General features: G+C 62.5%; 3 protein-coding genes across 9 annotated transcripts; 1 reads left to right on the top strand and 2 right to left on the bottom strand.

Annotated features, from left to right (window-relative positions):
* Positions 1-106: 106 nt before the first annotated feature.
* On the bottom strand, positions 107-7,010 carry SAMD14 (sterile alpha motif domain containing 14). 3 transcript variants are annotated; one of them, XM_085210976.1, is made up of 10 exons: positions 6,834-7,010; positions 6,378-6,429; positions 4,195-4,352; positions 3,731-4,022; positions 3,565-3,652; positions 2,587-2,661; positions 2,342-2,498; positions 1,663-1,776; positions 1,431-1,586; positions 107-740 (listed from the first exon to the last, which is right to left on the bottom strand). In XM_085210976.1, exons 2-10 carry the CDS (start codon positions 6,415-6,417, stop codon positions 585-587), a joined length of 1,236 nt encoding a protein of 411 aa, XP_085067102.1. In that variant the 5' UTR covers positions 6,418-6,429; positions 6,834-7,010; the 3' UTR covers positions 107-584. The 3 variants fall into 3 exon arrangements, with proteins under 3 accessions (XP_085067102.1, XP_085067104.1, XP_085067103.1); XM_085210978.1 differs by having other exon boundaries at positions 108-740; positions 3,731-3,830; XM_085210977.1 differs by having other exon boundaries at positions 108-740; positions 4,195-4,331.
* Positions 7,011-8,694: 1,684 nt separating this feature from the next.
* On the bottom strand, positions 8,695-17,890 carry PPP1R9B (protein phosphatase 1 regulatory subunit 9B). Of its 3 annotated transcripts, XM_085210967.1 has the most exons (10): positions 16,333-17,881; positions 14,070-14,202; positions 13,823-13,943; positions 13,576-13,680; positions 13,044-13,179; positions 12,793-12,945; positions 12,651-12,704; positions 11,934-12,163; positions 10,431-10,527; positions 9,174-9,364 (listed from the first exon to the last, which is right to left on the bottom strand). In XM_085210967.1, the coding sequence occupies exons 1-10, from the start codon at positions 17,620-17,622 to the stop codon at positions 9,311-9,313; spliced, it is 2,373 nt and encodes a 790-aa protein (XP_085067093.1). In that variant the 5' UTR covers positions 17,623-17,881; the 3' UTR covers positions 9,174-9,310. The 3 variants fall into 3 exon arrangements, with proteins under 3 accessions (XP_085067092.1, XP_085067093.1, XP_085067091.1); XM_085210966.1 differs by lacking the exon at positions 11,934-12,163 and having other exon boundaries at positions 8,695-9,364; positions 16,333-17,889; XM_085210965.1 differs by lacking the exons at positions 9,174-9,364; positions 11,934-12,163 and having other exon boundaries at positions 9,429-10,527; positions 16,333-17,890.
* Positions 17,891-19,797: 1,907 nt separating this feature from the next.
* Positions 19,798-24,014, top strand: SGCA (sarcoglycan alpha). Of its 3 annotated transcripts, none has more exons than XM_085210970.1 (10): positions 19,798-19,941; positions 20,327-20,482; positions 20,986-21,131; positions 22,106-22,178; positions 22,271-22,469; positions 22,578-22,740; positions 22,810-23,015; positions 23,183-23,209; positions 23,613-23,798; positions 23,892-24,014. In XM_085210970.1, the coding sequence occupies exons 1-10, from the start codon at positions 19,902-19,904 to the stop codon at positions 23,893-23,895; spliced, it is 1,200 nt and encodes a 399-aa protein (XP_085067096.1). In that variant the 5' UTR covers positions 19,798-19,901; the 3' UTR covers positions 23,896-24,014. The 3 variants fall into 3 exon arrangements, with proteins under 3 accessions (XP_085067096.1, XP_085067097.1, XP_085067098.1); XM_085210971.1 differs by having other exon boundaries at positions 23,613-23,810; XM_085210972.1 differs by lacking the exon at positions 23,183-23,209.
* Positions 24,015-26,221: the final 2,207 nt, after the last annotated feature.

The following is a 26,221-nucleotide window of genomic DNA, read 5'->3' as shown; positions in this document are numbered from 1 at the left end:
CTCCAGCACAGAGCCCCCCACCCCTCCTCACCCCACCAGTCAGGCTCACTCTGGTCGCACCGCTTTGCACTGGCCCTTCAGACCCTTTTATTTCCTGGGGGTGTCCCATGCCGCCAGCGGGCCGGGAGCTGAATGGGGGGGAGAGGGGGGGGGGGGTCAGCATTTGCTTACCACACCTCAATGGGGATGTGTGTCTGGGGGGGGTCAGGCCATGCACTGTCCTCGGTCGGTGCCGCAGCGCACCAGGGGCTGAGGGGTGGACGAGGGGTGGCAGTGACCCCCCCCAGACCCCTTGGGGTGGGGAGGGTTAGCTAGGATTGAGGGGGGGAAATGAGATGGAGGGAAGGGGGAGGGGTCCAACGTGCTGTTTGCATCCGGAATAGGGGCCCACGGGGGGGTCCGCTCTGTGCCTGTGGGGTGCAGGGGTGCAGGCGGGGGGGACACCCGTGCCGCTCCGTGCCCACCTCAGCCTGGCACCGCGGTCCCTTGGCCATGGTGTGTGCCATGCCGGGGCCGGATGTCCCCTGGTGGGGGTGGCTGTGGGCAAAGGAAGGGGTCCGGGGGCTCTCCTGCCCCCTCCCCCCCTAACTCCGCCGCTGCTCCTGGTCCCTTTTCTTCTGCTTCTCCCGTTGCTTTTCCGCCTTCTCCTGGGCTTTGCGCTCCTTCTCCACTGCCAGGCTCAGCTCCTTCAGCTTGCGCTTGAGCACGGCGCGGTCCTGAGAGCTGCCCACGCCCAGAGCCTGCCAGCACACCCAGTGCTGCCAGAAGGAGCACACGGCCCCCCCAGCCCAGCCTTGGGGTCTGGCCCCCCTGCCCTATTCACCAGCCCTGTGAGGGGTCTAGAAGCCCAGTCTGTTGGGCTGCCTGAAGCCTGTCCTGCCTTCTGCCCCATGGAGCAGCTTGTTGGGGTACGTAGGACCGGCTGTCCTTTGAGCACTGTGATGTACCTACAGCCTACCCACAGCTGTCCTATGGAACAGGCTGTTGGGGTACCTAGAACCTGTTGTCCTTTGAGGAGCTCGTTGGTGAACCTAGAACCTACCCATCTCTGTCCCATGGACCTGGCTGTTCGGTCATCTAGAGCTTGGTGTCCTCTGCATCCATTGGGTTACCTAGAACCCACCTAGATCTGCTACCCCATAATGCTGCCTTTTGTGGTACTTAGACCCCAATTAAACCTGCCTCATTGAAGAAGTCCATTAAGGGATCTAGAACCCACTCAGACATCCCTTCCCATAGACAGAGTCACTTGTTGGGGTACCTAGAGCCTTTTATCTTCTGATGAATCAGTTGGGGTACCTAGAACCCTCACAGACCTCCTACTCCATGGAGCAGCTTGTTGGCACGCCTAGAAGCTCTTGCCTCAGGCCTGAGCCTATCAGCATCCCTAAAACCCCCCCAGAGGTGTAGGAACCCACTCAGTTCCCTACCTTGAGCTTGGCCCCATCGAGATGCAGGAGCCGGGGGCCATCGATGCCATGAGCTGAGAACTCCTCCACGTACTGCTCCAGGCTGAGGCTCTCCAGCCACTGCCCGACCTGGTGGCACGTCCACCCCATGGCCGCGCCGGGGGGCTCATCCAGGAACTGGGTGTGTGACCCAGGAGTTAGCAGGGGACGCGTGGCACCCAATGACATCAATCTCATTCCGCCTGGGACTCACCTCGTCCGAGGACTGTGACAGCGTGTGGTAGGGGTAGGAGCACTTGGTGGCAGCAGGGCCAGGCAGACGCGGGCTGGAGCTGGGCGGTGGGGAGTCCTCACTCAGCGTTGAGTCCTATAGGGCAGCGGGAGGAGCAAGGGCTGGGCCCCCAGAGCTGCATGCAGCCCCCCAACCCCCTTCCTGCAGCCGTCCTCCCTGCAGGGCTCTGACATCCCAGGTGGCTGCCAGGCCTTTTGGGCTTTGGCACCCCTGTACTTATCTTTACCTACTGAGCTCTGATTCCCTCCCCTACCCAGAGCTGCTTCTATCCTCCCCCCAGTAGTGTCCCGACTCTACAGGGCTTTGATCCCCTCCCCTAGAGTTAGCTTGATCCTATAGGTCTTTGATTTCCCCCTTTGCTATAGGTATCTCGACCCTACAGAGCTTTGATCCTCACCTTCCCCGTAACTTCCTTCACTCCACAGGGATTTGAACTTCTCTCTCATAGCTGTTTTGACCGTATGGGTCTTTGTCCCTATAGTGACCCAAGCCCTAGGGACTTTGATCTCTTCCCCTATAACTGCTTGAGCCATAGGGGCACTGAGATCCTTCTCTGCAGGATCCCGGCCCTGTAAGGCTCCTGTACCCCCATCCCTACAACCACCCACCCCAATGGCGATTGGAGACCACTGGCACTGACCTGGGAGGCAGATTTGGCAGGGCTGAGCCCATCGTGCCGGGGGGAGCCGGTGGGTGATGCAGAGCCAGGTGAGGCTGAGCCCCGGGCACCATCTGAGAACCAGGAGAAGGGCAGGAAGGGTGACCCCGAGGGGCGGCCGGGACCTTCTGACACCTCCCTGGGGACAGAGCTGTGTTAGGGTCCCAGAGCTGCCCCTTGTGCTGCACAGGGCCTGGCAGCCCCCAATGTGGGGTGGGGGTCCCAACCTGCTGCCCATGGACAGGCGATTGCTGCCCTTCTCCTTGCGGCTCTTGCTGGAGGATGCCCGGCGAAGGGTGACCCTGTGTGGCAGGGGCTGCTTTGGTGGACAGCTGGGTTCCCAGGGGCTGTGCTCATCCAGGAACTGGGTGTGTGACCAGCCCCCTGTCCGACATCCCAGCCTCCATCCATCCATCCATCCATCCATCCATCCATCCATCCATCCATCCATCCACCCACCCACCCACCCATCCATCCACCCATCCATCCATCCATCTTTGGAGAACCCTCCATCTCTCCATCTGTCCTTCGACATCCACCCATCCATCCCTCCACCATTACAGAGATTCTTTCATTCAGACAGCCTTCCTTCCACCTTGAGAGTCCCTCCCCATCCTTCCACCCATTCATCTATCCATCCATCCATTTTCAGAGACCCTCCCCATCTTTCCATCCATCCATCTTCAGATCTCCTTCTTCCTTCTCTTTTCAGAGACATCCCTCCATCCTCAAAGCTTCTCTTTCCATCTTTTACAGATGCATGCATCCATCCATCCATCTAGAGACCTTCCCTATCCACCCATCCATCTACAGAGACCTTCACCATCCATCTTTCGATCCATCCATTTTTGCAGACCCCCCTCAACCCATCCATCCCTCCCTCCTATCTTCTACCCTCCATCCTCCCCTCCATTCTCAAACCTCCTCCTTCCATCCTTTTTCAGATGCATCCATCCATCCATCCATCCATCCATCCATCCATCCATCCATCCATCCATCTATCCATCCATCCATCCATCCATCCATCCATCCATCCACAGCGACCCATCCATCCATCCATCCATCCATCCATCCATCCATCCACAGCGACCCTCCCCATCCATCCACCCATCCATCCATCTCCCCACCTCTATGGAGACCCCTCCTCCACATCTCCACTGCTCCCCACCACCCGTCCTTCAACCTTCCCCACTTCTGGCTCTCACCCCAAATCCAGGAACTTTCTCCTCGTCTTCTTATCCAACCCTACGGTGGGGCTGGCCGGCTCGGGGGGGCTCATGTCCCTGCTATCATCTGCGGGATGAGGATGGGGTGTCACCCTACGGCCCCCACACCAGGGTGCGGGCAGGGGGCCGGGGGGGAGGAGCTCACCTTCGCTGTGCCGCTGGAGCCACGCATCGCGGCGTGCGAAGCCGGGCGAGCTGTCGGAGCTGGGGCAGGACTTGGGCGAGGGCGTGCCCGCCAGCCCCTCCTGGGACGAGGCGTTGGTGAGGGGCCGATAGCGGCCGAGGGGCGGCGAGGGGGCCGGGGGGGGATCCCCCAACACCCTGCACACCGCCCCGGCCTCGAAGGAGAACTCCGAGCGGGAGGAGGGCGAGGGGGCCAGGAGCAGCGGAGCGGCGGGGGGCGAACGGCCGGGGGCTGCGGGGCTGCCCTCGGCTCCCTGGGTGGGGGCACAGGGCAGGGTGGAGGGGGGGGGGAGGGGTCAATCCCCCCGTCGGTCCCCCCCCGGGGGCTTCCAACCCCCGTCCGTTCCCCCCTCCCAGAGGTGTCTCCTTCCTCCCGCCGTCCCCTTCCCCACATCCTCCCTGGGGTGCGGTGCCCCCGGCTCTCACCGCCGCCTCCAGCCCCTCCTCGCCCTCGGTGGAGCTGGCGCTGTCTCGCAGGCGGGAGCGCGAGGGCCGGTGCCGCCGGCTCTTGGCTAACAGCCGGGCTCGAGCCTTCTGCAAGCTGCTGTCCAAACGCGGCGTCTCTGGAACCACAGCGGTAAAATCTGGGGGTGAAAGAGAGACCGGGGCAGAGAGAGAGAGACGGACAGACAGACGGACAGGTGGGGACAGGGGGAGGGGGTGTGTGGGTAGGGATGGATGGAGGGATGGATGGGGATGGAGGGATGGGGATGGATAGGGTTGGGGGAATGGATGGATGGGTGGGTGGGTGGGTGGATGGGTGGATGAGTGGGTGGGTGGGAGGATGGGTGGGTGGGTGGGTGGATGGATGGATGGATGGATGGGGATGGAGGGATGGGGATGGAGGGATGGGGATGGATAGGGTTGGGGGAATGGATGGATGGGTGGGTGGGTGGGTGGGTGGGAGGATGGGTGGGTGGGTGGGTGGATGGGTGGGTGAATGGATGGGTGGGTGGGAGGATGGGTGGGTGGGTGGGTGGATGGGTGGGTGAATGGATGGGTGGGTGGATGGGTGGATGGATGGATGGATGGATGGATGGATGGATGGATGGATGGATGGGGATGGAGGGATGGGGATGGAGGGATGGGGATGGAGGGATGGGGATGGATAGGGTTGGGGGAATGGATGGATGGATGGGTGGGTGGGTGGGAGGATGGGTGGGTGGGTGGATGGGTGGGTGAATGGATGGGTGGGTGGATGGGTGGATGGGTGGGTGGGTGGGAGGATGGATGAGTGGGTGGATGGGTGGATGGGTGGGTGGGTGGGTTGATGGGTGGGTGGGGATGGAGGGATGGGGATGGAGGGATGGGGATGGATAGGGTTGGGGGAATGGATGGGTGGGTGGATGGGTGGATGGGTGGGTGGGTGGATGGGTGGATGAATGGGTGGATGGGTGGGTGGGTGGGTGGGTGGATGGACATGTGGGTGAGTAGGGTTGGATGGATGGGGATGGATGGACAGATGGACAGGGATTGGTGGGGATGGATAGGGGTGGATGGAGGGATGGGGATGGTGGAGAGGGGTGGAGGGATGGGGATGGGGTATAAATGGATAAATGGGGATGGAGGGATGGGGATGGATGGATGGATCAGGATTGGTGGAGATGGATGGACAGGTGAATGGATGAATGGGGATGGAAAGGGATGGAAAGGGATGGAGGGATGGGGGTGGATGGATGGATGGATGGATGGATGGATGGATGGATGAATAGGGATGGATGGGGATGGATGGACAAATGGATGGACGGATGGATGGATGGGGATGTATGGTTGGATAAGGAATAGGAGATAGAGATGGATGGGGACAGAGGGATTGCAGAGGGATGGATAGATGGGTCAGGTCAGGTTAGGACATGGGATGGGACAGCAGTGCAGGGACAGATGGACATGCAGTCAGGAAGAGAACAGCCCGGTGCAGAAGGGACAGAGGGACAGCAGGGCATGGAGGTAGAGCAGGAATCAGAGGACAAACAGGATCCCGGTGGGAAGGGCAAAAGGGGAAGGAGGGTGTTGGGGATACGGGTGGGTGGGGCACCGCCGTGGGGTGGGACAGGGGAAGGAGGGACAGAAAGAAGTGTTCAAAGAAACGCCCGGTGCGTGCGGTGTGGAGTGTCCCCATCAGCTGTGTGACACCTGCACACACTTGTGCCTGGTGCTCTGCATGGGGTCACCCCATGGCTGAGGGGCTGCATGCCACCCTGCCGTGCCCCAACCCCACGTGTGGCTCTGTGCCACGTCCCCTGGTGTGTCCCCATGTCTTTCTGGTTCTGAGCACAACCCGAGTGCCTAAAAAAGTGTCTTTGTGCCTCTTGTATGTCCTTATGTCATCGCTGCCCTATAAGTTTCCCATGTCTCTGTCCTGCGTTCATTCTTACACCCATCCCAACGTGTCCCTCTGCCCCACAGACGTCTCCACACCCTGCTGTCCTATATGCCCCATGCATGTCTCCCCCCATCCCAATGCCCACACGCACGCTGTCCCCACGAGGTGACCCCCCCTCACATCACCACTGGCAGGCAGGAGGAAATCGAGGGGGCCTGGGGGGGGCCGTGTGGGGGACAGCCCCCATCACCGGGGTGCTGCACCCCACAGCCCCCAGGGAACTCACCGAAAACCTCATCTGCATCCTGCAGCTTGGAGACCGACATGGTGGGACCGGGCTGGGGGGGGCAAGGGAGGAGGGGGGGGTGAATAATGATGTCAGTATTTATGTACAGGTCAGGAAGGGGTTAAATCCCCCAATGTTTGGGGAATGTCACAGCTGGAGGGAGCTCCGAATGGTGGCACTGGGGGGGGAAGGGGAGGGGAAGGGGGGGGATGTGAACCCGACTCCTCCCTACCCCCGGGGAGGCCAATGCTGGGAGGGGGCGGCGGTACGGGAATGTGCGGGGGGGGGGAGGGGGAGAGATGTTATGTGGGGGTGTACCGAGGGTGGGGTGTACGGGGGATGCTCTATGGGGATGGGGGTGTACCGGGGATGCTCTATGGGGATGGGGGTGTACCGGGGATGCTCTATGGGGATGGGCCCGCCCGGGGGTTACGCCCTGTTCCCCTCCCCACTCACCCGCGTTCCTCGGGCATCCTGGGCGCCTCCCCCCCCCGCCGGGTCGGGGCCGAACCGGGCCGAGCTGAGCCGGGCCGGGGGCGTTGGGAATCGGGCGAACCGAGCCGAGCAAAGCGGAGGGCGCTGCGGAGCGGGGCCACCCCGCCGGGCCGGGGGCCGCGGGGGGGGGAATCAAGAGGGGGGGGAGGGGGGAGACAGGAACCCGGAAGCGGCCGTGGGGGTGGGAAGGGGGGGCTGGGGGGGAGGGGAAAGGTGGGGGCAGGGATCCACCGCCCCGCCCCGCCCCGCCCCGCCCCGCCCTGCCCGGTGCGGTGCGGTGCGGTGCTCGTGGTGCTGAACGGACAGCGCCCGGCAGCGCCGCGGGCACGCGCATGGCTTGCACGCCCCTTGCATGCGCGCACTCGGTTTGCACGTGCAGCCCCCCCCCCTCCCTCAACCCTGCCGTGCCCTCCGTGAATGCGCGGACGTCCCAATGCCCCCATTGCCCCCATTGCTCCCAATGCCCCCATTGCCCCCATTGCTCCCAATGCCCCCATTGCCCCCAATGCCCCCATTGCTCCCAATGCCCCCATTGCCCCCAGTGCCCCTCATCCCGCTCATCCCTCCCAGCCCCGCCTGTACCCCCCGGATCGCTCGCACTCCTCCCAGTGCCCCCCCCTCAGCCTCCCACTCCTCCCAGCGACCCGCCTCAGTCCTCCCAGTATCTCCCAATCCCTCCCAGTTCTCCCAGTGCCCCCCCCCATAATCCTTCCTTTTCCTCCCCACCCCTCCCAGCCCACCCAGCGACCCCCGCTCCGCCCGATGCCCCCCCTCCCCATCCTTCCTACTGTTCCCATTGACCCCCACTTCTCCCTCTCCATCCCTCCCAGCGCCCCCTCCATCCCCCATAATCTTCCCCATCCTTCCCACCCTTTCCACTGACCCCTCCCCAGTTCTCCCAGTCCCTATCCTTCCCCCTTCTCCCATTGATCCCCATCACTCCCAGTCCTCCCCCCGCACTCCACCCAGTGCCCCCCCCATCATCCCCCCACACCTCCCAGTGCCTCCATCCTGCTCAGCCCCCCCAAGTGAACCACCCCCCCTCCCCTTCCCTTCCACTTCCCCTCCGGCGGGGCAATGAGGAGCTGGGGGGGGACAATGAGGTGCGTTTATCGGCGGGGGGGTGGAGTGGAGTGGGGGGGGATGCGAGGACGTTGCGTTACAAAACGAGGACCGGTACATACATACGTACATATATATATAGTATATACACCCACAGGTATACGTGTGAGATTAAATAACCCCAGCACCCCCCCGGGGCTCGCGCTCCCCGACCCCCCCCTTAAATACTTCCTCCCCCCCCCCCCGCCCCCCCTTCCCACAATGTGGCTCCAATCCAGTCGGACCCCCCCTCCCCACCACCCCGCTGCCTCTCCCCCTCCCCCCCCCCCCCCCAATGCTCTGCCCCTTCCCAGTATAACTGCCGCTGGCTCCCAGTTGCCCCCACATCCAGTTACTGTCGGAGACTCAGTACTTTGGGGGGGGGGAAGAGTGGGAGGGGGGGCAAATAGAAACAAAAACTAAAGGGGTTCCCCGCCACCACCACCCCAGGATGAGGGGAGGGGGCTGCCGGTGGGGGGGGGGGGGTGCCCCAGAGAAATACTGTGATTTACTGAGGGTGTATTTACAATTGGGGGGGGTCACCACCTCCTGGCATTGCTCCCTCCACTGGAGCGGTATCCCCGTGCCCCCCCCCCCAGGGAAGGCAAAGCCCTGGGCTGGGGGAGGATGAGGTTGGCAAGGGCAGAGCTCGGCAAAGGCTCTGTGCGTCTGTCCCGTCCGTCCCCCCCCCCAGCACCTCAGTGGTGGCAGTGGGTGTGTATGGGGCGGGGGGGGCTGTGGGACCCCCCCAGTATCGAGGGGCTGAGGGGTTCCAGCACTGAGCTCAATGTGGGGGGGAGATGGGGGCAATTCCATGTGGGGGCACACAAAGGCAACCAGCCCCCCCCCCCCCCTTGGAGAGTGCTCCAATCGAGTCCCAAGAGGAGGGGATAGGGATGGGGGGGGGGCTTCCAGCGTGCCCCCTTTTTCTCCTCAATATGGTTCACATTTCTGGGGGAGAGAGATGATTTCTGTTTGCCCCCCTCAACAATATCCGGGGGGGGATGGGGGAAGTCACATCAAGAGGAGGGCGCTTTTGGGGAGGGGGAGGCCTGTGGGGGTCGTGCCCCCCCCCCAATCAGTCCATCACGTTATCACGAGACTCACACTGGACAGACACGAATGTGGGGTGTCCGCCCCCCCAAAATAAAACCCTGTTTGCATCCCCCCCCCGCTTCTCTCTGTGCCCCAATGGGAGGTGGGGGGCACCAGGAGGCCTTGCTGGGATCTCACCTCCCCCCCCCAATGGGAAGGGGTAGGAATGGGGGAGAGAGGGGCTGGGGGGAGAGGGGCAGACCCCCCCCCACCCCCCCAAATCGCTGCGGTTTGAGGGTGGTTTAAGTCGGGTTGGAATTTTTCAAGGTCTGCAGCTTGGCCTCCAGTTCGGAGATCTGAAAAACAGCAAAGGGGAGAGGTCTCAGAGGGGGGGGCGGGGGGCATGGAGGGGGTGTGGGGAGGAAACATGGGGCTGGGAGAGGGGACAAGAGGAGGGGGACACCGTGTGTTGAAGACGTGGGATGGGGACGTGGAGACGGGGATGGGGGGACAGAACTTGGAGGACGCGATGGGGGGGGACACGGAGATGGTGGGTGGGGGACAAGGGGGAGAGGATGGAGACACGATTAGGGAGGAACAGCATGGACAGGGGAACGGGGTGGAGTATCGGGGGGACAGTGTGGGATTGGGGGGCGGGAATGGGGGGCTGCAGCCAGCTGGTGAGTGAGAGGCTGTGCGTCATCTGGGGGTGTCTGAGGAGGGCATCGTGGAAAGGAGGGGCACATGGAGGGTCCCCTGGTGCCCCCCGGCCCCACACCGCAACCAACGGCACTTCCCAGGTGCTCCGGGCTCCTGGGGGATGCGGTGACCCCGTAGGGGATTTGCTATGACCCAGCACAGCTCTCTGATCCCTGGTTGGGATCTGGTGGAGCCTACATGGAATCCAGTGTGACCCGTGGTGGGATCCAACATGACCAGCATGGGACCCGGCTCCAGGCTGAGGATCAGGCGTGACCCAGAGCCTCACACACATCTGCCAGGACCCACTGCGGGATCCCACGAGCGCAGCCCAGGATCCGGTGCCCAAGACAATCTCTTTTGGTCCATGGGGGGAATGTCAGACCCTGCAGCAGGATCCAGCACAGCCCAACATCTGGGCGGATCCACCGCGATCCCGTGCGGCATCCAACGCCAGGAGGAGGATCGGGCGCACGGCAGCGCCCAAACGGATCCCCTCGATCCGGGACAACGGGAGCAGAATCCGGTGGGTTGGGCAGATCCATTGCTGCCCAACGTGGGATGAGGAGCAGAGCAGAATTCCTGCGATCCATCGCGGGAGCGACGCGGTGGGAGCGGCGGTGGAGCGGGACCAGGCGGCGGTGGAGCCATGGCCGGATCCGGCCGTGCCCACGGTGGCCCCAGGGCTCAGGGGCAGCCCGCATCCCGGCGCCCGGTGCCCACCTTCTCCTGCAGCTTCTCCATCTCCTCCTTGTGCGCCAGCTCCGACTCTTCCAGCACCCTCCGCTGCGCCGTCTCCTTCTTCAGGAACTCGATTTCCCTGTGGGGAGACAGAGTGTGGGTGTGCTGCACTGGGATGGGTGTCTGTGCCCCCTCCTTGGGGCAGGGAGGTGGGGAGGGGGATGCTGGGGTTTGGGCGTTGAGGATAATCTGTGCCGTGGATCTCCCAGGGGGTGGTTTCTCCTCAGGGTTTGTCTGCAGAGAGAAGGGGTGACCAGGGAGGGTTTGGTGTCTTTAAGAGGAACCGATGCCCAGGGGGTGCTCCATGAATAGGGGCTGGATGGTCCATGCCCAAGAGATGCTCTGTGCCCAAGGGGTGGTTCATACCCAGGAACAAAGGGTATCCAGGAAGGGTTTGGTGCCCTGAAAAGGGATTGATGACCAGGGGATGCTCCATGGGTAGGGGATGCATGATCCATGCCCAGAGTATGGTCCATACCCAATAGATGGTCCAAACCCAACAGATGATCCATGCCCAAGGGATGTTCTATGCCTAAGGGATGCTCCATGCCTAAGGGATGCTCCATGCTTAAGAGATGATCCATGCCCAGGAAAAAAAGAATGCATTTGGTTCCCTGAAGAGGAATGGATGCCCAGGGGATGCTCCATGTGTAAGGGACGCATGATCCATGCCCAGGGAATGGTCTATGTATAGGGGTTGGATGGTCCATGCCCAGAGTATTATCCATGCCCAACAGATGCTTCATGCCCAGGGGATGTTCTATGCTTAAGGGATGCTCCATGCTTAAGGGATGATCATGCCCAGGGAAAAAAGGGATGCCCAGGAAGGGTTTGGTGCCCTGAAGAGGAATGGATGCCCGAGGGATGGTCCATGCGTAGGGCATGGATGGTCCATGCCCAAGGGATGGTCCATGCCCAACAGGTGTTCCATGCCCAAAGCATGCTCCATGCCCAAGGGATGGTTCATGTCAAGAAAAAAAGGATGCTCTGGAAAGGTTTGGTGCCCTGAAGAGGGATCAATGCCCAAGGGATGCTCCATGCCCTGAGGACAGATGGTCCATGCCCAAGGGATGGTCCAAGCCCAACAGATGCTCCATGACCAAGGGTTCATCCCTGCCCAGGAACAAGGGGTACCCAGGAAAGGTTTGGTGCCCTGAGGAGGAGTCAATGCCCAAGGGATACTCCGTGCCCAGGGGATGGTCCACGCCCAACAGATGCTCTATGCCCACAGATGAAGGCAGCCAGGACAACTTTGGTGCCTCAAGGAGGAGTCAATGCTCACGAAATCGTGGCAAAGGACAGAGTGTGCCTGGCAAAGAGGTGCTGCCCCACAGACGGGTCTGCACCAAGGGCACGGTCCATGCCCAGGAGATGGACTCTTCCCAGGGAGTGGGTCCCAAGGGACAGTGCGTATCCAGGATGAGGGGTGCCTGGGAGGGGGTGGGTGCCCCGGGAGAGGATCAGCACCCAGGGCCCTGCCCTCACTTTTGCTGGTACTCCTTGATGAGCCGTTTGGCCTTGCTGTACTTTCGTTCCAGAGTCTGGTACTGGGCCTGTGTCTCCTTGAGATGCTCATCCACCGCCTGGCACAGGTTCTGTGCCTCCATCCAGTACCCCTCCAGCTTCTCCATGCGCTCCTTGTTCTCCTCCACGCTCTGCTCCAGCTGGGCCTTCTCAGCCCGCCACCGTGCCTTCTCCTGCTCGAGGCACTGCAGCTGGGGGACAGCAGGGTCAGGGCACGGCACGGCACGGCACAGCATTGCATGGGATGGCTCAACACAGCGTGGCATGGAATAGTGCAGCATGGGATGGCTTGGCTTGGCCAAAAAGCAGATATGGCATAGCATGGAGTGGCATAGCATGGAGTGGCATGGGATGGAATGGCATGGCATGGCCAAAAAGCAGATATGGCATAGCATGGAGTGGCATGGCATGGAATGGCATGGGATGGAATGGCATGGCATGGCCAAAAAGCAGATATGGCATAGCATGGAATGGCATGGCATGGCATGGCATGGCCAAATAGCAGATATGGCATAGCATGGAGTGGCATGGCATGGGATGGAATGGCATGGGATGGCTTGCCATGGCCAAAGAGCAGGTATGGCACAGCATGGCACAGTGTGGCACAGCAGCTCTGGGTGGGTTGTGGGGATTTGTGGGGATTTGAGGGGATGTGGGGGGATGGAGGAACTTGCTCACCTTCCTCTTCAGCTGCTGGATCTCCGCCTCGGTGACAGCGTGCTTGATCTGGAGCTGCAAGAGGAGCCGGGCATTTGCAGGGTATGGCAATGTGGTGGGACACCCCCACCCCACTCCCATGCGCCCCCTGGACCCTCCTCACCTCCTTGAATTTGTGCACCAGCTTCTCAGGGTCCATCTCAACTGGGGAAAGCGTGTCCTCGTTCTCGGCCAGCTCGAACACCTCGATGGCCATCTCACTGCTGGGGAACATGGGGCTCATCTCCTCCTCCTCATCTGTGGCGTATTCCCCTGTCTGCAGCGGGCACAGAGCAGCGTTGGCACACAGCAGCCCCCCACCCAGGGAAACTGAGTCAGCCCAGGCAGTGAGAGCCACGTCTGTGCTGCTCTCACCTCCTCATCATCCTCGGTGTACTGCGTGTAGCGCTGCTCGATCATCTCCCGCTGCCACCGCTCCTGCTCCAGCGTCTGCTGGATCAGCTGGGCCACCTCACTCTGCTCACCTGGCTTCTCCCGCCCGATGAGGAACCTGTGGGGACAGCGGGCACTCACCTGGGGACAGCTTAGGGCATGGGTGGCAGGGAACTGAGAGTTGGGGACACCCAGGTGGAACAGCTAGGGGAAAATGGAGAGGTTCAGATGGGGACGTGGAGGTGGCGCAGCCAGGGGACACCCAGGTGGCACAGCTGGGGGACAACTGGGGGATTCAGATGGGGGACATTCAGGTAGTGACAAATCTGGGAGGACATCACAGGACCTGTGTCTGAGATAGAGGGGCATCCTGCGCTGTTCTGGGGGGGGATTTGTGGGAGCAAGGTGGCACAGGGCAGGCAGTGGGCGTGGGGACAGGAGGGAGCAGGGATGCTGTGGGGCAGGGAGTGCTGTGGGGGATGCCTGCCCCCACATCCCCAGCCCTGGGCCCTACCGGACACGGCCCTTGGTGTTCCTGAGCACGGAGGCAGCGAAGCTCTGCGTCACTCCCACCAGGCTGGTGCCATCCACCTCCACGATGAGGTCGTTCACCTGGATCCTGAGGACAAGGGGACCATCACAGCACGACCATCCCACAGCCCACCCCCCAGACACCTCCCAGCTCCCCAGCCAGCTCCTCCATCACCACCAAAGCCCACCAGCAGGAGCCCAGGTGGGGTTTGGGGGTGGGCATCCCATACCTGCCGTCCCGGTGGGCCGCCCCTCCCTCCGTCACCGTCTTGACGAAGATGCCCAGCTTCTCCAGGCCCATGTCAGCCCCTGCGCCCATGCCAATGATGCTGATTCCCAGCCCTGCAGCATCTGTGGAGACAGAGATCTGTGTCCCAATGGGGCAGCAGCAAAATGCCCAGCACCGACGGGGTCACCTCAGGATCCGTCCCAAGGAGCCAAGTGAGCCCTGGAGCACAGGACAGGGATGGGACCCACCTTTCTCCAGCTCCACGGGGAAGAGGTCGAGCCGCTCCACCCTCTTCTCCAGCTCATACTCTGCTGATGCAGCCATGGGGTCAACATCTTCATTGCGGCGGTCGTAGTCCTCGTTGGAGTAAGTGCTGAAGACCTGAGGTGGGAGGGAGATGGTGAAAGGGATGGGGCATGGGGGTGGTGGATCTTAGGAGACACGGGAGAATCTCCAGCACAGCAAACCGTGGGATGAGGAGGAGTCTGAGGAAGAATGGAGGGCTTGGGATGTGCCGGGAGATGGGGGTGGTTCTGTGCTCTGCATCCCGGGGTGGATGGAGGGATGGACGGATGGACAGATGGATGGGTGGATGGAGGGATGGAGGGAGGGGTGGTTGGACGGACAGATGGACCAAGCATAGATGGGCATGGACGGATGGATGGGCAGAGGGATGGGTGGATGGGTGGGAGGCAGATGGGGTGCACAAGCAGTGGCTGCTCCAAGTCACACAATTTGGGGGTGCAGACCTGACCATTCCCCTGCTCCAGCCTCATCCTCCTCCCTTCCCCAGTGAGGGACTCCCCAGCTCCCAGCCCAGCATCTCCTCAAGGGCCAAAGCACTACAGCAGCCAGGAAGGGGACAGCTCTGCCCTTCCTTGCACCCCACAAGTGCTGTGCTCCAGACTGGGGGGGGGGGGTCACCCAGGCACCGAGCGTGGCAGATGTCCCCAGACGGGCCAGGGTGCTCCAGGGCGAGTGGATTAGGGCTAACACCAGGCTGCTAAAGCCTTGCACAAAGGGTATTAGGGATGAGTGTCAAGGGCCATCGCACAAAGCCTGGTGACACCGAGACAAGCAGGACCCTCGTGGGTGGCACCCCCAGGGACAAACTGAGCACCTGCCCCACATCTGCACAGGGTACCCAGAGGGGTCCGGGCATGGCCCGGCGCGTCCCACTGTGCCCCTGAGTGCTGTCCCCAGGTCCTTGGGGTGCTGGAGACATGCAGGGGACCTGGAGCAGTTCCCAGAGGAGATACAGAAGGAGGGAGCAAATGCGCCAAGGGAGGGGGCTGGCAGCAGGGCCCCCCATCCCCACGCACAGGGCGCACTCTGCGGGTGCTGGGGGTGTCCCCAGGTGCCCACACTCTGGGTTGGTTTGGGGGCTCGGGATGCTGACAGGCGCTGGGACAGCTGGGTGCCCTCCGCACCCCACAGAGGGACAGAGCAGGGGACAAACATGGGGGGAGCAGAGCACCCCACAAAGCACATCGGTACCTCCACAGCAGGGATTCCTTCTTGGAGCCAAGACAGCCGATCCCCGCGGTGCGGAACCCCCGGCGCACACCCAGCAGTGCACGGCCACCATGGGACCCCATCCCCACGCGGTGCCACCGCGGTGCCCGTGTCCCATCCCAGGTGGGGCCACCCACCCGCCGCTGACTCAGAGCCAGAATATAGGCCGTGCTGCTATAAATAACCCAGCCAGGCACAAAGCAATTTCTGTTCCTCCAGCCGGGGGGATACGAGCACGAGAGAAAGCCCTGAAATAACGGCACGGCCTCCATCGCCCTCCGTGCCATCGCTGGCACACGGTGGGGGTGATACGGGGACCCCAAATCCCAAAGCTGTCCCCATGTGGGGACAAGGAGGGGGATGAGCAGCTCTCGCCGCTGGCACCCGCCCGCCCATGAGGCACTTCCCTTTCCTCCACTTCCCGAAATGGTCCCTGTGCTGAGCCCGGGGGGGTGGGCATCAACCTTCCCTGCAGGGGTCGCAGTTTGGAGGCAGTCCCAGCACTGACAGGTCCCGGAGACCAGGTCTGGCCTGTTGGCACCTGGCAGGATCTGGGGCCTGGATGAATATTTTGGGCATCCCCTCCCAAAATGTACAGTGAGTCCCAGCCCGCCCTGGTGCACCGTGGTGGGTTGGCAGTGTGTGCCATCAGATCCCGGAGTCCTCCCCTCCACGTGCCACCAACACAATGTCTCACAGCCAAGGTCTCCACCCCACTCCGTGTCCCTTTCCCCTCCCCACGTGGCCATGTGTCCCCAGCAGCACAGCTCCCAGGGGGCTCATGTTGGGGTACGACGGCACATCGGAGACCCTCCGCCCTTCTCCGTGCTGGGCCGTCAGCATTCCATGGAGGCTGCCCAAGCTTGGCCATGGCCAATTGGGCAGGAGGTTGCCCATCTCCATGGCTTCCAATCTCATCGCTGGATGATCGGGGACCCCCAAAACTCCCCTCTTCTCCCTTCTTTGGAGACCCCAAAGCACCACGGCCGGACTCACCTGGATGGGCGCCGTGCTGAACTGGATCTTGCGATTGGGAACGGGCTCCTCTTCCTCAGACAGCCCCGGGATCTCCATGCAGCTGGATTCGGGCTCGTAGAGCCCATCCGCTTCCTCATCCTCATCCAACCCGCTGCCCCCCGAGTCCTCCCCGAGCCCACTGTAGGCACTTATGTCCACCAGGTCCGCCTCGGAGAAGTCCTCCTTCTTGGACTCATCGTACAGCTCGCTCTCCTCCACCCGCTCACCCTTTCCTCCCTCCTTGGCGTCGGGGGGCTCCTCACCCCCATCCAGGCACGGTTCGGGGACCACCGACCCCTCGGCCCCTTTGGCCACCTCGGCTGCAGCCGTGGGCTCCTTCACCTCCACCTCCGCCTCCGACTCTCCGCTCTCCTCCACCTCCACAGGTTTGATCTTGCAGACCTCCTGCACCCGCGGGACGCTCCCATCCTTCTCCGCCGACCTCGGGGCTTTGCCCATCACCTTCTCCTCCTCCGCAGGACGCGGCCGTGCGGGCGCAGCGCTGCCTTCTGCGCAGCCCTCAGCTTTGCCACCCTCTCCGCCCTGCAGGAAGACGCGGGACCTTTTGCTCACCAGCTTGGAGTTGAGCGGCCCGGCGCGCCCCGGCGTCTTGTGCAGGTTGTTCCTCAGGTCAGCCTTCTCAAACACGGCGCTCAGCTGGCTGACGGTGGGCGACACGGCCTCGGTGTCCAGCTTATCCAAGGACTCGGTGCTGCCGTTGAACTTCACCACCACGTCCAGCTTGCGGTCCTGGAAGCCGGCGCGCTCTTTGCGCAGCAGCAGCTTGGTGGTGGTTTCCTTCTCCTGCGGGCTCCTCTCGAAGATCTTACGGGTCTCCTGCAGCTTGGAGAAGGGTTTGTCGGGCTTGGAATCGAAGCGGCTCACCCTCTCGGACACGCTGGTGCCCAGCTTCAGCGGGCTGCCCTGCTCCATGCCATCGCTCAGGCTGCCGGCGCGGGGCAGGGAGAGGCGGACGGGTTTCTCCTTGCCCTTGGCCAAGTCGCAGGCGCCCTCGGGGCCCGGCGCCGTCCCCATCTGCAGGAACATGTTCTTGATGCGATGGACGTTGGAGCCATACTTCTTGCTGCGGGCTTTCTTGCCGTCCTCGCCCTCGGCATCCTTTGTGGGCTTCAGGGCCTGGATGGTGGCCTCGTACGCGTTGCGGTGCGGGGACGCGCTCCTCAACCCCCCGCTGCCCGCCCCGCTGCCCGGGGCCCCCCCGCTGCCCCCCGGGGCTGCCGCCCCGCTCGCTGCCTCCGTCCTCAGCATCCTGCCCCGAAACCTCCGTCACCGCCGCGCCGCATCGCCCGCCGCCCGCTGGGCACGGGGAGGGGGCCGTGCTGGGGGGCCGCGGGGACCCGGTCAGGCCATCGCCAGCCTGGGGGGGCCCAGCGCGCCCCCCCCTCCGCCCCGGCCCTCCTTCCTTCCTTCCTCCTTTCTCCTCCTCCTCTTCCCCTTTCTCTCTGCGCTGGTGATGGAGCGCTGCCGCCCGCGATCCGCCCGCCCCGCTGCCCGCAGAGCCCTCTGGGTCTTAGCGACGCTCTCTTGCTCTTCCTCTTCCTCACCGCCGCGCTTCGGCCTCTCTGCTGGATGCCCCCAGCTCTGTGTGTTTGTGTCCCCCCCCCCCGCCCCGGAGCGCTGCTGGCGCTGAGCCTGCTGCCACCGCCGCCCCCTCCCCTCAGCCCCCCGCTGTCCCCCTCCATCCCCTCCACATGGTTGGGACCGCATTTCTCCCCCCTCCCCTGGCACTGTGCGTTGTCCCCACAGCCCAGCGCTGTCCCCGTGTCCCCCCCCCTTCCCCCGAGGCTTTCACCCCTCCATCCCCGGGGTCTCCCATGACTGCCCTGGGGACCCCCAGCCCTGCCCCTCTGCATCTTCAGTTCCATCCCCACAGCCCCCAGGACGGTCCCTGGGTCTCCCCATTTCTGGCCACGTGCCCCCCACCTTTGTACACACGCCCCCTGTCCCCATGCCCCCCCTCCCATCCCCAAGTCCCTCCAGTTTTATTCCCTTGTGCCCCATCCCATATCCTCCCGATGTTAACACCATATCCCCCATTCTTTTCTCCATGTCCTCCCCTGTCCCTGTGCCCCTGCTGGCTGTCCCCACGTCCCCCTCTCCCATCCCTGTGCCCCCCCAGATTTGTTCACACATTCCCTGCTCTGATCCCTTTGGTCCCCATGAACCCAGAGCTCCACCAAACCCTGCTCTGAGGTGCCCCTTGATGTCCCTATAGGGTCCCCATTTGCTTTCTGTTCCCATAACCCCCCCTCCCCCCCCCAAGGCACTGCCAACCCACCCACACCTTGACCAGGGGGTCGGGTCAGGGAATATTTTGGGGTTGTTACTGGGGTTCTACTCCCCTCCCAGTGCATACAGACACCGTAGGAACCAGAGCGCGCAGCACAGCCCCACTTCAAGGCACTTTTGTGACCAGCACCCCCAAAACAACCACACACCATACAGGCTGGGGGCCAAAACGGGGACACCACCCCCCTCCCCCACCAAGTGCCATCCCCACAGGCCCCCACATAAATGCAGACGAGGGCAGCAGGACCCTGCAGCAGCTGCACCTCCCGACGCAGCGCCGGCCCTTTGTGCGTGACGCGTTGTGACGCAGCGCAGAGCGACAGCCCCCCCTTCACCCCCCCTTCTCCTTCCGCTGCAGGGCCTGCTCAACCCCCCAGCCCTACAGCATCCCCACCCCCCCTCCAGTCCCACTCAATGCTGGGGGAGCCTTGGATATCCACCCCGTGCGCGCACATACATGTGCACACGTGTGCTCTCCATCCAGTCCTGTGCACACGCGTGTGCAGCGCACCGCTTCTGGCCGGCCATAGTGCTGTGCTGGCAGGCGCTCAGCTGTCCCCAAGTGTCCCCACATCCCGAGGTGACACGTCGTACTCTTGTGCCCCATTGTGGCACAAAGGCCATCCCGCTGTGCCCCATCACGTCCCTTCATCCCCACTGTGTTCTGCTGGGCCCCACTGTGCCCCGTTGTGCCCCATAGTGCCCCGCTGTGCCCACTTGTATCCTGTTGTGCCCCATAGTGACACACTGGCCCTACTGCTCCCCGTTGTGCCCCACCGTGTCCCATTATGTCCTGCTGTGCTCTACTGTGCCCAGTTATCCCCCTGTGCCCCATTGTGCACCATCGTGCCCTACTGAGCCCAATGATATCCCACTGTGCTCTGCTGTTCCCTACTGCCTCGCTGCACCCCGCCATGCCCCACTGCATCCCCCTGTGCCCCACTGCGCCCTGTCGTGCCCTCCTGTTCCCCTCAGTGGCCCCGTTGCGCACAATCCCACACCACTGTGCCCCACTGTGCCCCACGCCCCCCCCACCCATGGTGCTCTGGGCCCCCTCCAACCCCCCCTCACTCATCCCACAGTCCAGCTGCCATTCTGCCACCCAGGAGCAGTGGCACAGGGCCGGGCTGGCAGGGGGTGGTCCCATCCATTCCCCGTGCCCCCCCCCCAGACGGGGCCCCCCTCCAGGCCACCCCGCTGTCACTGTCACTCAGGCGCTGGCTGTGCTCCCAGAGAAGATGGAGGCGGCCGCCCTGCTGCGGCTCTGGGCTCTGGCAGGCGAGTGGCAGCCCCAGCACCAGCGTGGGGACACGGCTGGGGGTACCCCCATGGGGAGGGGGCTGGGGGGACCCTCAGGGGTGGGGGGTGCCAATGGGAGAGCTGGGTAAATCCATCCTGTCCTTGGTGATGGGGGTTTGGGGACAAGGGGACTGAGGGGATCCCTGTGCTTGGTGGGAGCAGGGTGAGGGGAAGGGGCTGTCCCTATCCATGTCCCCGTCCCCATTCTTGTCCCCCTCCCCAGCACCTCCTAAATATAGCTGGCGCTGTTGGGACGCGTGTCCTGGGGGTGGCCATGTGTGCCACGGGGCTGCTGGAAATGGGGAAACTGAGGCAGGGAGGAGCTGTGCCCCCACCGTGACTCCAGCCCTGTTCCTGACCGCAGCCCTGGCTCTGGGGGGCACCCAGACCACCCTGTGGGGCACCCAGACTGCCCTCCCCGACCACCGCGTCTCCCTCGAGACTGGAGCCATCTTTGTCCATGAGCTGGAGAGGGAGCTGTTCCAGGAAGCCTTCCTCAGTGAGAGCGAGGAGGAGGATGGTGAGGATGGGGCAGAGGGGAGCGGGGCAGGGGGTGTCCTGCAGGGCTGGGCTTGCGGGGGGGTCCAGGATTGATCCTGAGGGGCACTGGCTTACACTTGTCCCTGGCAGGCATAACTCAGGTGGGCTGTATGTCCATTCCTCCTAGCCTTCAGCAGTCCATCCATGTCCATCACCTGTCTGCCCATCCATCTATCCGTCTATCTGTCCTTTCATCCATCCCTCCATCCATCCCTCCATCCCTCCACACATTCTTGTGTGCCCCCACCCCCTCACCCACCCCGGGACCTCCTGCTTTTGAGCACTGCGCCATCCCATCCGCCCAGCACACACAGTGGGAGGTTACCCCATTTTAGGGACATTCCACTCAAAAAGAGGAGCAGGATGCTCCACAGGCTCACACCGATGGGGACATGCGGGCTGGGAAGGCCTTGCACTGCGGGGTCCTGCCTGATGGCGCATCTCCCTGTGTCCCCACGTCTGTCCGTGCATCCCGGCACCCAGGAGCCCCCCCCATCACCTTCCATGCCCACCTCTGGGAACACCCCGACCTGCCCCGGTGGCTGCGCTGCGCCCAGCGTGGGTCCCACAGCTCAGCATTCCTCTATGGCAGCCCCACTGCTGCAGAGGTGGGCACGCATATCATCGAGGTAAGTGCAAAGTGCACGGCCTCGTGCAAAGTGCTTGACTCAGTGCAACCCCGTGCAAAATGCACAGCCCTGTGCAAAGTATATGGCCTTTGTGCAAAGCGCATGACCCCGTGCAAAGCGCATGACCCCGTGCAAAGTGCATGATCCCGTGCAAAGTACGTGACCCTGTGTAAGTGTGTGTGGTCCTGTGCAAAGTGCACGGCCTCGTGCAAAGTGCTTGGCTCTGTGCAAAGCATGCAACCTTGTGCAAAATGCATGGCGCTGTGCAAAGCATGCAACCTTGCGCAAAGTGCATGGCCTCATGCAAAGTGCTTGGCTCTGTGCAAAGCATACAACCTTGTGCAAAGTGCATGGCCTCGTGCAAAGTGCATGGCGCTGTGCAAGGCATGCAGCCTTGTGCAAAGTGCATGGCCTCATGCAAAGTGCTTGGCTCTGTGCAAAGCATGCAGCCTTGTGCAAAGTGCATGGCCTCGTGCAAAGTGCATGGCGCTGTGCAAGGCATGCAACCTTGTGCAAAGTGCATGGCCTTGTGCAAAATGCATGGCGCTGTGCAAAGCATACAAACTTGTGCAAAGTGCATGGCGCTGTGCAAAGCATGCAACCTTGTGCAAAGTGCATGGCCTCATGCAAAGTGCTTGGCTCTGTGCAAGGCATGCAGCCCTTGTGCAAAGTGCATGGCCTTGTGCAAAATGCATGGCGCTGTGCAAAGCATGCAACCTCGTGCAAAGTGCATGGCGCTGTGCAAGGCATGCAGCCTTGTGCAAAGTGCATGGCCTCATGCAAAGTGCATGGCGCTGTGCAAGGCACGCAGCCCTTGTGCAAACTGCATGGCCTTGTGCAAAGGACACGACTCCATGCAAAGTATATGACCTCGTGCAACGTGCATGGCTCTGTGCAAAGTTCACGGCCCTGTGCAAAGTGCATGACCTCGTGCAAGGGCTTGGCACGGATTGATGCAACCAGTCACCATGCAGGTGCTGGCATCCAACCGGCTCACCTATGAGACAGTGGCACAGCGGCTCATCATCTCCATCACCCCCTCTCCAGGTGAGGTTTCCCCCCAGTCCCCCCCAAATCTCTGCCCCTCAGCCCCTCGGGGGGACACGCAGCAGCCCCCATGGATCCCCCACATCCCACAGAGGGGGATCCGCCGTACCAGGGTGAGTTCCTGGTGGGGAACCACAACGTGGAGGAGCTGCTGCCGGAAGCCGTGCAGGAACAGTTTGTGCAGGCAGTGTCTGCTGTGTGGGAGCACGACGACGTCCACATCATCAACATCACCTCCGCTCTGGACAGGGGGGGCCGCGTCCCGCTGCCCATCGAGGGGCGCAAGGAGGGGTATGGGGCCGGGCCGGGGGGGTGGTGATGGGAAAATCTTGGTTGGATCCACGCGGTGGGGTTGGCGGTGATGTCGGGGTGTCATCCCATGGCGTCCATGCCGTGCAGGGTGTACGTCAAGGTGGGCTCCCACGCTGCCTTCTCCCCCTGCCTGCTGGCTGCCAGCTCTCCGCAGAGCCTCTTCCACTGCCGTCTGGGCCAGCAGCCCCTCGCCTCCTGCTACGACACCTTCGCACCCCACTTTGCCATCCGCTGGTGCAACCTCACCCTGGTGAGACCCGCTCCCCAGCCCCCCACACCTCCGGGCCGTGCCTGACATTGACCTCCCTCTCCTTTCCAGCTGCAGGTGCTGCCCACCCCCACGGCACCGGGACTGGTGTGGGGTCCCGGGGTGTTGGAGGGGAGCGGGGATTTCCAGCCCCCCACTTCGCCCCCCCCCAAAGATCTGCTGCCTGCTTTCCTGGTGACGCTGCTGGTGCCGCTGGCGGTGGCTGCGGTGCTGTGTGTGGTGCTGGGCCACCTCATGTGCTGCCGTCGGGAGGGAGTGTGAGTTGGGCACTTGAGGGGGGGGGGTCACGTCCCTTTCCCACCTGGGTGGGGTGTGGGGAGCTGATGTGGTGCCCCTTTGCCTTGGGGGCAGTGTGTGGGTGACCACTTCTCACCGCCTGCTTTGTCGGTTGTTTCTTATCCCCCATCTCTGATCTGTTCTGTAGGGCAAAGCGGGACTTGGAGACGTCTGAGTAAGTCCCTGGGGTGAGCTGGGGGGGGGTGGGGGGGTGGCTGGGGTGCAGAGCAGGCTGGGTTAGGGGAGAGCTGTGGGATCAGAACAAGAACCACAGAGCCGCGGAACCAAAGGATCACGGATTCATTGCCACCGAGTGACATCGATCAGAGGGGACCTTTAAGACCCCCAGGGTGGGGCAGCCTGGGGGCAACGGGGCTGGAGGTGGTGATGATGACGGAACCTAGAGGTGCCCCCACCCCAAAGGATCCCCCTCCACTCCAACACCCCATAACCCCCCCCACAGACGGGGCTCAGAGCGCAGCAGCTCTTTGACATCTCAGCCATCGTGCGGGGGCTTTTCTGACAAGAAAGAACCCCAGAACCCCCCCCCTCACCCCCCTTCCCCCCCCCTTGGGCAGCATCCAACTTGTACATCACACCACCATCCACGGTGACACGGAGGAGCTGAGGAGCATGGCCCGCAGTCGCGACGTCCCCCGGCCGCTCTCCACCCTCCCCATGTTCAACGTGCGCACGGGGCAGCGCACCAACCCCATGGTGGGACCCCCCGATGGGGCTCGGGACCCCCTGATCCCACAGCAGCGGTGAGCCGGGGGGTGAGCATGGGGGAAGCCCCTCTCTTTTTATTATCCTTTTTTTTTTTGGAAGGGGAATGACCATTTTCTCCCCATTTCCAGGTAACAGGCAGCGTGGCTGTGCCCCCCCCTCCCCTCCCAGGATGAGCTTGCTGCGAGCTCCTTTCTGCGAGCTGTTGGGGTGGGGGGGGGATTTTGCTGGTAAAATTTGGCTGTTTGCAATGAGATGCGATTCCTCAGCTTTATTTCCCGACGCTGGCAGCCAAGTCTGGCTGCTCTGGGGGGGGCTTGAGGGGGGTTAGGGGTACAGCCCTATACATCAGAGACCCTGCACCCCTTACCCCTCTCCCCATTCCTTTACCCCCACCCCCATTCGCTCCCCCTTTTGTGGTGAGGGAGATCTGAAGGGGGAAGGGGGCTCCCAGAAGGCAGATTTGGGGGTGGGGGGGTGTCCCAATGTCTGGGTGCACCCCGACACCCCCAGCTCTCACCTGCAGTCCTGCTGGGCGTGGGCACCATCCCGAAGCTCCTTCTGCTCTCTGCTGCTCCGCTCTCTCCCGGGCATCCCTCTCAGCCCCCCCGGGGACACCGCAGCCCCCAACCCCAGCCAAAGAAAGGGCCTCTTTCAGTGCAGCGGGGCAGGCGCCCGGGGGGGGGGTTAGGAAAACACAGGGGCGTGTTTTGGGGGAACAAGGGGAGGCATTGATAGGATGGGATGGAGAGGAGAAAGGGCCCTTTCAGCCCCGCGCAGCGTGAAGGTGTCCGTGCTGAGGCGCGTGGCACCGCGGGCACACGCGTGTGCTGCTTCTCCCATTGCACACCTGTGTACACCCAGTGTACAAGGGGGGGGGAGGGGGGCACCCCTTGCTGCCCCTCACTCCGTGCGTGCAAATATTTGGCACAGCGTGGCAGATCGGAGCGCCGTGGTGCCTTTGCACACCGTGGCACACTGCGCCCTGTGGCACACTTACACGCCGTGGCACGCTTGTGCACAAGTGAGTGCAAACCTCCCACGCCCCATTCCCATCCATTTTCATGCACCCCCTCAGCCAACGTCTGTGCCCCCCCAGCTCACTGTGTGTCTATATGGGGGGTTCCCTCAGCTGTGCGCCCCCCACCTTGTGCCAACAGCCCCCTATTCCCCCTCACGTTGCCCCCTCCCCACCCTTCCCCCACACAACTCTTGGCCTCCCAGCCCCATCCCACTCCCCCCACTCCCTGGGGGTGGCTCCCAGTCCCTCTCCCCTCACTCTCTCAGCCTATGGGCTGATCGAGGAGGAGGAGGAAGGGTGGGGGGAGGAGGGGAGGTGGGCAGCACAGAGCACAGTAGCGTGGCAGGAGGAGAGCAGGGAGGACGGCGCAGGGGCTGCGGTCCCCACAACCCCAATTCCTGAACCCCATTTCCCTGGAGACGCGGGAAGAGACGAGAGCACAGTGGGCAGCAGGTGGGTCGGATCATTTCACATGCTTTATTTCAGCAGTCGACAGAATTTATGGAAAAAAAAAAAAAAAAAAAAAGACATCTCAAATTCTTTCTCATACACAGACCAAAAAAAAAAAAAAATCAAAAAACCAAAAAACTTTAGGTACAGACACGCAGAGATGGGCCGGGAGGTGGGCTGGCGAGCGGGCGGGTTTGGGGCAGAAAGCATGGGTGGGTGGGTGGAGGGATGGATGGTTGGGTAGGTGGTTGGGTGATTGAGTGGTTGGGTGGATGGTTGGGTTGTTGAATGATTGGGTGGATAGTTGGGTGGGTGGTTGAGTGGATGGTTGAGTTGTTGGGTGGATGGTTGAGTTGTTGAGTGGGCTGGGTGAATGGTTGGGTGTTTGGGTGGGTGGGTGTTGGGTGGTTGAGTGGATGATTGGGTTGTTGGGTGGGTGGTTGGGTAGTTGAGTGTTTGGGTGGATGATTGAGTGCGTGGATGGTTGTGTGGGTGGTTGGGTGGATGGCTGGGTGGATGGGTGGATGGATGGGTGGATGGATGGGTGGATGGATGGATGGATGGATGGATGGGTGGATGGATGGATGGATGGATGGATGGGTGGATGGATGGATGGATGGGTGGATGGATGGGTGGGTGGGTGGGTGGATAGAGAAGCTGCTGGGAGATGCGGGCAGAAATGAGCCACCTGCTGAGCCCTGGAGCTCAACGCCTGTGCTTTGCTTTCCTTTCCCTTCCGAAGCTGCTAGGCTCGACCCGGCGTTTCTTTGCTCTGGGGTTAGGGGGTGAAATAGCACCTTTAGGAAATTCACGAGTGGACTCGGTCAGCAAAAGAGGTGAATTAAAAATAATAATGATAATAATAATAGGAACAGAAAGTTAGAAATCAACGCAGGACGTGTCCGGTCACAGCGCTGTGTCTATAGCACCACAGGTCCCAGCATGGAGATGGGACCAATAGGAAAGAGAGTAAACATTGGGACAGGAATC

Source organism: Meleagris gallopavo, chromosome 29 (assembly GCF_905368555.1).
Source record: "Meleagris gallopavo chromosome 29, MGAL_WU_HG_1.1, whole genome shotgun sequence".
NCBI lineage: Eukaryota > Metazoa > Chordata > Aves > Galliformes > Phasianidae > Meleagris > Meleagris gallopavo.
This window is presented reverse-complemented; position numbering and strand designations above follow the sequence as displayed.